Source organism: Atta colombica, unplaced genomic scaffold (genome assembly GCF_001594045.1).
Source record: "Atta colombica isolate Treedump-2 unplaced genomic scaffold, Acol1.0 scaffold9, whole genome shotgun sequence".
NCBI classification, from domain to species: Eukaryota; Metazoa; Arthropoda; class Insecta; order Hymenoptera; family Formicidae; genus Atta; species Atta colombica.
The window spans coordinates 5070845-5081419 of NW_017259583.1; the positions used below are offsets into that span (position 1 = coordinate 5070845).

The 10575-nt window shown below is 31.7% G+C and overlaps 1 protein-coding gene across 3 annotated transcripts in view; it reads right to left on the reverse strand.

Annotated features, from left to right (window-relative positions):
- The window catches only part of LOC108693453 (protein FAM107B), a 56389-nt gene that overhangs the window by 9184 nt on the left and 36630 nt on the right, over positions 1-10575 (reverse strand). For all 3 annotated transcript variants that reach the window (XM_018202408.1, XM_018202407.1, XM_018202409.1), the window contains one exon: positions 6046-6100. In XM_018202408.1, the coding sequence (XP_018057897.1) occupies positions 6046-6100 (55 nt within the window). The remainder of the gene's footprint in view (positions 1-6045; positions 6101-10575) is intronic.

Consider the following 10575-nt stretch of genomic DNA (forward strand, 5'->3'; position numbering starts at 1 on the left):
GTGATATAATTCTTTTATTACTACACGTGATTACGTTTCGACTAAATGACATTGCACAACACGTGCTGTATAATCACAAATTAAAGATTTCAAATAAATTGCCAGAATTTACTCAAAATCATTTAATCTTACGTTACTTGCGAGAAGCAATAATAGAGGCATAATCGATATCTTTATTTCGATATTTCTTCGAATTCAAGAATTATTTTTTCTACAATAAATAGAAATGCTTATACACATAAATTTATATATTTTATAGTAGAATCTTTCAATAAAATATAAAAAGGATATAATCGAGGTATTTGCGAAATCAAAAGGCTCAAAATAAAATCTCCTTCAAAAAATTTCGGAGATGCAGAAACATGAAAATATGATCTCAGAAAATGAGAACAATACAATTTCGGAAGAAAATCTAAACATGACGTCAATGAGATGTAAATCTTATAAATTTTAAGCTCGTAAGAAATTGACCAATCACAATCAAATGGGAGAAGAATAATCAACTAATTGATTAATTTCTTATGATTTAAAACTGAAAACTTAAGTTTTACATCTTAATATTTTATATTTTAAACCCTCATTGATGTCGCTTAAGATGTCAAAATCACAACGTAAACGTCCCAATTATTTATGTTCCGACAAATGAGCTGTGGCTTAAAAAACTCGAAGAAAATATTCAGTCAAAGCAGAATTTTGCCAGGAAATTATATCGTTTTACAAATAAATAATAAAATTCCACAACAACAGACATTTCGAGAAGTCCGATCGAGCATTTTTCTGATTCGTCAGTTTTATTCCATTCAATGATCTGACAGTCGTAGCGGGCCATCAGTAAAGCGCTCTCTCGACGTGGGCAGCTTTTATTATCGTCGCGAGAAGATCCGGACCGGATCCGGATTGTTGGATTTTACGAGCGGAAAGTGAATTTCGCGCCCGGGACGTCCGGCGAGGCACGACGCGTCATTAATCGCGTGCGGAGCGAAGCGTATTTTACAGTCTCATGCGGTAACATCAACCGTGATCGCTTACCTCGAAGCGAAACGAGGGAACATGTGCACAAGATAATAACGGACGTTTGCAAGATCCGAATCGAAAGTTTACAGCCGCGAAATATATCCTCTACAACGACACTTTCCTCGATTTCTCGATAAGCAAAAACAGTAACTCTCACTTTCGATCTCGATGGCGGCACGGCAATCTCGGATAGTTTAACGCAAACTATCGGAGAATATAAAGGTATAGGACCAATCTCACTTATTTCAATTAACTTGATCGATTAAATTTCAATACTGACAACTGCAAAATTAAAAATATAACTTTCTGGCAGCTGTGAAGAACAACATTAAAATCGCATTAAAATAATTAAAATAATTAATTTTATGTACTTTGATATCACACATGCAGCAATAATAATTATTATTAAATAGTCCTACTTTCACCATGCCAGAAAATTATGCTTTCTGTTTTGCAGTTGGGAGTACTGAAATTTAATAAGTCATTCTAGTTTGAATCGAAGTTGATAAGACTGGCCCATAAAGGATTGTCAAAAGAGATTGTAAAATTTTATCTGAGTATCTCTCTTCATTCTAATTTTATCGTGATTTCACTTTACACTAGGTTACTACATATTAAAGACTGCTTATAAAGAATCTAAATGCAGTAGTATAATTAACTTTGACAATGAAATAATAAATATATATTCTATTAAATAACATGACAATATTATACTAAACATTTAATTATTTAAAACATTTATCTATCAACTCTGTTCTTCTTAATTTTATACGAAAAGAACAACTTTTGTTGAAGTAAAAATTAAAAAATTTAACTATAGATACAGATCTAAAAATAATTTTCTCAACCATTACAATATGTAGAACGATTAAATTGGTTGTTAGAATGTCAAAACTTTTTATAGCATTGCTTGTTATGTTTAAGATTCCTATATAATTATTTTGATGGCACATGAAATTATTTTTAGATATGTATGTAACTAAATTTTAATAAATACTTCGTTATTATACAGTCGTTCTTTCCGTGTATGGTGATTCGCATTACACAGAATTTATAAATCCTGCAGACCTAAATGTAGGTAAATAAATCAAATTTGACAGTGTGAAATAATAAATGTATATTCTGTTGAATATACATGGCAATGTTATTATTGAGCACTTAAACCGTTTAAAATATTTATATGCTTTTACATTTAACTTGACTAATTTCTTGTACAGCAGCTTTTAATATGTACTAAATTAATGTAATGCAAGTGATCAAATTATTAACATGCTTCACGAATGTCGTATTGATAAGTTCTCGAATAAATTATCCCGTATAATCTCCGAATGTTTCACCTTTGTTAGATATAATTTAATAATTAAATATCGTATTGAAGCTCCTCGCAATAAATCCATAAAACGATAAGCTTTCGTTATCTTTAATCGCGATTACATGGCAAAATTTAGATCGTAAAAAAAACTTGAGAGGAAAAAGTGAGAGGAAAAATAATGTAATCATAAGCATGGAAAATACATGATGATAAATGATATTGCAGAGCCATCAAACAAGTTCTTATTAGTTTATTATTAAAAAAAATTAGCTCCTCTCGTTAAATGAGTTCGGTATTTAATCGTGTATTTTGTAGAGACTTTAAACTCGAGTGAAACCATACAGTGGTCAAAGTCATAACAATTAAAGTCATAATCGCGGTTACGGTATAATCGCTAATTATTCATTAATAATTAAAATCTAATTACGAAACTATCAGCGTATCGCACATTGCAGCGATAATTACTATTATCCTTGAATACTGGTGCAAGAAGATTTATTAGACTCATCATAAGCAACGCGGTCATTTATGCTTTTGATCGTCTTACGGCCTTATTATGTAGTCTGACCGCGGATTAAATCAAAGATGACATAATGATCTAATAATCCGCGACGCGATACGGACCTGCGATATTCCGTTGTATCCCTATTCACTTCCTCCTTCCTACTTTCACCGCCGAGCTTACCTAACTTTATCATCGCTACACGCAATTGATTTCCAAGTTAAATAAAAACTGCATAGAAAACGAACTTACAATAATAGAAGCATTGCGAATTAACGCAGATGCCTTTAAAGTTGACATAATAATTGTAAAAAAAAAAGTCTATAAGCCCGAAAAAAGATTTTGAGAAATGAAAGATAAAAGTAGAAAAAATATATCTAAATAAAAACCGTTTATTTAATTTTGTTATAAAATAAAATAATGGTTGCTTTTGTTCAGATATTTCTTCTATTTTTATCATTTATTCGTCAGTCTTTTTGTGATAAATGAATAATCATTATGTCAACTTTAAAGTGTTCCCGCGTTAATTATTTTTATTTTGTTATAAAATAAATTAATGACACATTTCTTCGTCCCTTATTAGTATCAAAATTTATTTAATCTTAGTTAAATCTTAAATTTGGAATAAAATAATAAGTAATAACATTGTTGTATGTATTCAAATCACGAAATCAGGGGAAAAATTATCTAAGCAATTCATATTGCTCGAAAATTAAATGAAGTTTGTCGATAATAAATGAACGATGATGATATACAATAAGATACAATGATATACAATAAGAAAATTATACGGTGTGGGGTCATTCAAATTTTGAACGAAGTGTGTCCGAAGGGATTAATCTCGGACCCCCCGAGAGAGGAGCCGGGAATCTGCATGAGGATGACGTGGCGGATCTCAAATTAACGAGTCGTGTGCGAAGAAGCGAAGCGGGACGAAGAGGATGAGACGCGCGTAAGTCAGCTCGAGATGTAATTTTCAGGCAGATGTGCGGCCGCGGAAGGGAGATCATTGCACTGGCAAGGAGCAGCTGAAGTAGCGTGAGAAAATGCGGCCGGATCATCGTCGTCGCGTTGTTGCAAGCGCACGCGGTGCTCGTCCGCTGGCACTCGCTCGGGATGATAGCGACCGAAGGGCAAAGTCAGGGCCGTCGCAATCTCGCCGAGGACAAGGATAAGTGATATGTTACGTAACGAGAAAAAACATTCTTTCTACCTCATGAGGCATCTCGAGAATCATCAATCTTCGCTTCTGTTCTATGTTATTTATCCGGGAAATCCAGATGCTATATACAAGTGGCTTCTGTGTTGTATCGCAACACACTAATCACACCTGTATCTGTGAACTTTAGATGGTATGAAATATGATTCGCTAACTTTATATATTTATATAATTCAAGAACTATTATATATTCTTGAGGTTTTGTTGTTATTTTGATATTAGGATTTTCATCTCAAAATGATCTCAGGAATCTACTCTTAAATGTTTATAGGACACCCTGTGTAAAAGCGCGAATTACTCCCTGTCGAGCTTTGTGCCCTAAATAATCTCAGGAGGTTAGAAGTACGACAGGATAATTTGTAGATAGATTAGCAGCGTTAACACGCATCTGTAACACATTTGACTTTGCGGTTTCTGGCGCAGTGATTACAATCGAAGAGACATTTTTTTTGAAAGCTTGATAAGTAATTTTTTTTAATACTTTTTTTATTATAACAAAATTAAATATTAATGATATTATAAAAGGATAATTGATATTATAAATTATGAAACAAAAATGCAGATATCTGCATTTTTGAAATTTTTCTTATGCGATAATGTTAGAAACAAATAAATAAAACATAAATGATTTCGAATTCCAATATTTGCAATATTTTTTTAAATACTTGAATTGTTTTTAACATTATCATACAGTAAAAGAATAATAATTATACATTTAATTCTGCAGAAAAATAGAAATTTGATTTTAAATTAAACGAATTGAAATTGAAATTGAGATTCAAAAAGAGATAAATATGTGTTTGTTAAAAATAAGATCTTTTGATCTTCAAGAACCGGATAAATATATTTGTAAATAAGGAATAAATCCGCGAGCAAGTATTGCGAGTTTATCGATGAAAATAGCTATGGTTTTTGTGAAAATAATATATCGAACGCGACACAATTAGATACACACGTGTCTCACTAATTCTAAGCGGTAATAAATACGCCAATGTATGGCGCGCTTGATTTACGAGTAGAAAACCGCACTGTAAATTATAGCCAGAGTTATAAAAACTAGCTGTAAATTTCCAGAAGTGCAAAACATCTCGAATATGAGAATCCAATTAGAACAATAATTAATAATTAGTAGTACATAAATATCACGTTTCTCTTCTAAATAAAATCGCATTTATTTTTTTATGTATGTAGTTCATGCATCTCGTACGCTATTAAGACTATTTCTAGAAAGAAAGAGAAGGGAAACATTAGTTTCACGAAGTACTTAACACTGATGTAAAAATAGTGTAGAGCCGGTGATAATAAACTATGTATGTTAAATTGTGAAAGTTATCGTTTAGACTAAGTGACTAAATAAAAGCAACCACAGAAGTCAGAAAAACAAAACTTCATTGCTTATCATTCGTCATTAAAAATATTACTACATATTAACAAATAAGTTAAAAATAATTCGCACTTTATTCGCATTTATTCCTAATAAATTTTAATTTTTATCAAAATCCTTAATGATTATTTAATGCAAATTGTTGATGAATAAAGATTTTTCAGATAAATTTGTAGTAATTAAAATAACAGCAATATCTTTTTTATTAACTTTTACAAGACTTTTAAAAAACGGGAAAGCCACTGGCATAATGGCGTTGAAAATATAATATTTTGAGGCAAGGATACAATGAAATAATGAATTGTAAATCTTACCCAAAGAAAAGTTGTAAAAAAGACTTTTTAAAAATAGACTCAATCCTCTAGAGATTAATGTAGATTAAAATTTAAAAGATAAGGTCAAAAAACTTTCGTACAGCCCTAAATTGTCTCATTGACGACTCCTTTATGCTGTGGGATTTCGTCAATGAAACTAAGGTACCCCACTAACTGTATCGAATGAATCTAATCTCGTACGATTGTCATCGTTGATTGCGTCTCATTACGATGGAATGAATGAGGAAGAAAAAATGCAGCGAGACGGGAAGATAGAAAGAATTATTTCAAGTGACTCACCGTTTGTCAAACCGTCGACGTCGTCCGAGTCACACTTGAGACCGTTAGTAATCACCTGAAACACACACATATACGTATGAACTTGATTAACGGCGGCTTACAGTTAACATAGAGAATCCAAGGAAAGAGATTCCAAGTATTTAACACTGAATGAGCTACTCAGTATATTAATAATTGTACTCTTTCACTTGAAAAACGACAAGTTATGATGTAATTAGCAGATTGACCTATAAGCTTGTAATTTCATCGGCATTAATTCTTGAAATGATTACAGCTGTTTATTCACAATTTTCGCATTCCTCTCTAGCTATCGCAGTCTTTAATTTGTTAATTTTCATGATGTGTCATAAAATTTCGCTTTTCTCTATTATTAAATAATTTGTATCATTAAATTATTCGTTATGTATATAATTAATTTGTATACGGTTTTGTTGAAATATCTAAAAATTGAGCGATACAGATCTGAAAATATAATTTTGTTTGGATCAAAATAATTATGTAGGACGCTCAAACTGATAAAATGTTAAAATTTATTACAATAATTGTCATCAATACTTAATAAAATTATCCAATAAAATTATTTTTAGATCTGTATCTAGTTAAATTTTTATATAGTTTGACAAAAACTATTATTTCCTTGTAGTATTAAATTATTAATGAATCACGTTCATATTATAATTATTTAACTTTTAGTAATGTTTGATCCTCGAGTCTTCTTTTACAGAAATCTAATACTGGCCAATTTATTACTGAAAAACAGTATAATTAATTACTTATTTGGAGTATTAAAAGTGTTGAACAGTGGTTTAATATTTAAAATAAGCAAGTAATTATTGTCTTTCAGTATTAGTCAGTATTAGATTTCTATAAAGGTTTTCTCGAAACGACTAACAAAGCATCACTTCTTTTATATTAACTGCGCTCGAAGAAGCAGGGAAGATCAAAAGCCATATTCGTGGGTTCGCGGTTTTCTGTCGTCATCGATGATTTCACTAAGATATCGTTCTTACTTGGCTGTACGCCAACGGGATTCAATTACAATTGCGATCGCCGGGCGACTGCCGGGCTTTTGCGAAACGATTGCCATACATTTCCACGGACTCGTGTAAAATCGGATAAAGTCATCGCTTCCGGCTGGTAGATGATGACTAGTAATTGCAGCGGTTTTCCATCCGGCATGCAGGCGGCGTTCACCGCAACACAAGCGGTCGTCTATCATAATCACTATAAAGAATATATAAACATGACAAAAATCAAGTATTACGCATGAGAAACGCATGTTAATCGCGCTGAGATCAACCATCAAATGTATGCTAATGACATGGAATTAGTTATCTGTCTTGCGATGTAACGCGAGAGATACCTACAATCTTGGGAAAGCCGTTCTAATCCTTAAATGCGCAATTTGTTTCCGCTATCCACACGAGAAAATCTTGTCGAGTTTCATGTAGGTCTTGCAACATGAAAGAAATAATGGAGAAAATATCTCTTACTGGCTGATACATCAAGCACAGATATTGTGGAAGGATTATAATTATCTTTACAGAAAATTGATTTACAAGAGAGAGAAAAATATTGTTAAGCTATTTACGCAGCTTAAAAAAATCTTTATCATGTGCACAAAAAGTATTATTCTAAAATATCTAAAAATTTAGCTAGTTTTGAAGGATTATTATATATAAAACTGATTTTGTTAAATTATCAAAATAATTATAACATAGGAATTTTAAGCACGATAAGCAATACTGCAAAAAGTTTCAATATTATAGCAACCAGTTTAAGTGACCTATATAATTATTTTGTTCAATAAAATTACTTTCAGATTTGTCTAATTAAATTTTTAGATATTTCAACAAATATTTTTCTTCCGTGTTTGTAATCTTTTAAGGAGATACTGTCTAACTTAACCCTTTTGTCAATGCATAATTTTTCACCTTTTTCATTAATGTGCTTCACAAGATTTTCGCCAATGATGTAAAAGTGAAAATGAGGTAAAGTCTGTGCAAAACTGTTTGTTCTTTATTATTCGAATGTGAGAATTGTAAGAATCATAATAAAATTCCCACAAAAATATAACAATTTTTACTGTTTTTTTAAATATAAAATTGGTGCATTCATTGAGGGAAAGAGATAAAAGACCAGTCAATGTAAAATTTATGCGTCAGAAACAGCCTCGCTTTCATATAACTGGTTATGGAAAACGATGATTATCGGGTTCACGAAAGAGGTATCGAGCTCTGTCTGATAAGTAAATGAAAACATTAATTTACGACGAACATCACGCTCAATGTTGAAGGACCGTTATCGTTAACAGCTTCCGCCTTTGATTTCGATTGTTGATGGCGCTTCTTCGAATGCCACGCGCAAATGAAAAAAATAAAGTAATAATAAACATTTGCAGCGTTATATTCGTCATATTGTCATAATTTTTTACAAAATATTAAAAATAATTTTATAGCAATATGTATAACGATATATAATATAATTAATATGTTATATTTATTTATTTCAACGTATAATTAAACATTTCTTGTTCATTAAGCATTAAGTATTTAAAATTTCAGGTAAATTATGATTTATTTTTTATGTCATAACTTAAGATACAATTTAACTTACAGTTTCATATGCTTTGTATTCTATATATATGCATATATTTTGACTTTTCAAATGTTTTTCGTTTTATTATAGTCGTATAGAATTATAAATAGAATTCTGTCATAAATTATAAATTAGAAAAGAAAATTATCTAAATCGAGCAAATTTCATTAATCAGCAAAATCTGGTTAGAAGCTCGAAAAGACGATACGAAGAGAATAACGCAATAATAGATTCGCGCAAATCTTATAGAATAATTTTTTTATCATTCATATGCAAAGCTGCTGAAACTAATACTATGCCGAGGTGCATGTAGGTAACAGGATAACAGGATTATAAAAGAGCACGTGTCGTTTTAGTCATTTCACTGCGACAAAAAACCTGATTTCGCACTATTTTTCCCGTATCCCTTTAACTTCCTCAGAAACATTGGCATATAAATATCACTGCGTTGATAAAGGTGACACAAGTAAAAAATTAGCTTTAGAGTTGCAGTATTCAAATTTTGAAAACTCATGACATAGTTTTAAAGAACAAATATAGATGAAAGTATAACATAGAAAGAAAGTGAAGTTACGCATATTTACTATTTCAATTGAAACATTGTTTCAATTCAGAATTTAAAAATGTTCTACTAAAAAGTTAAAAGTTGCTAATTTTGAGATATGTCATTTTTTTATCAACGCAGCAATATGCCCAAATCTAGCTGTTTTTAAATTCTAATATTGCAACGAAGAAAAATTAATGATATATTAATTTTTATAATGATATATTAATACAAAATAGCAATATTCTTAATTCCTTTCATTTCTTTCTTCTTCGTTTAATTACTGTAAAATTAAATGAAATAAAATATGATTAAAGAAAAGATTACTTTTTTGTAACTTTAGAAACTCTCTCAAAAAAGGCCAATTGTATGCGCATTTAAAACAATGAGATATGTAAACCACAATCCGATCTGCTGATCATCTAGCGATATATATTTACAAGGCGATCGCCACGATAGATATTCCTTGCATTATCGCGGTGAGGACTATACGAAAATCATCATTTTAATTTGCGAAAGCTGCTAGGAAAGAATCGGGTCACCTAACAAACACATTTAGACGCGAGAAAGAAGCAAACTGTGCCTGCCGAGAGTCAAGGAAAATCAGCTTTGCGTCGTGATTTGCACACAGTTCGACGTTTCTCCTCTTCGCTAAAACGAAACCGCTAAACCTTACCACCGTATATAGACCGTAAGCAATTTCGCGGAGCATCCATCCACCGAGGTATTGTATGTAACTCGTTGCGGCGAAAGAATACATGTATAGCCGCTAATTGTACCCTCTCGCACGCGTTCAACCGCACGCGTTCAAAAAGTGTTTGGGTTTTCGCCCTCGGTTTGTCGATGGCGCAGCGTTGTTTAGATCGCGTGTGTTTACTATACATGCGGCTACGTAAACGAGTTTCGATTCGGATTCGGTGCGTCGTATAGGGGGACCCACGCCGGGTGTTCTCCGGAAGGAAGTGGAAGGTATTAATATTTCTCGCACGACACTAACAGTACGGGGGGAACGGCAATTGTCGGCGATGGTTACTCAATCTACTTGCATCGCGGCGGGGAAAAAGAATACAAAGCCGAGCTTCCAGCTGACCGAATTTGTTTGGAGGGATCAGCCCTTTGCGGCGCGGAAAAGACTTAATTATTAAAACAATTCTAGGAAAAGAGGAAAAGAGAAAGATAGAAATAGAAATAGAGAACTTCAATGCATGTGGGAAACTTAAAATCTTCGTATCGTACTTTTTGTACATTTTAGTCGTAAGAAAACGTAGAAGAGTTGAACGAAAGCAGAACTTATAAAATTCAATTTCATTAATTTTGAATAAATGATTCTAAATAATATAAAATCAATAAGAAAACTAATTATTAATAGAAGTATAATTTAAATATAT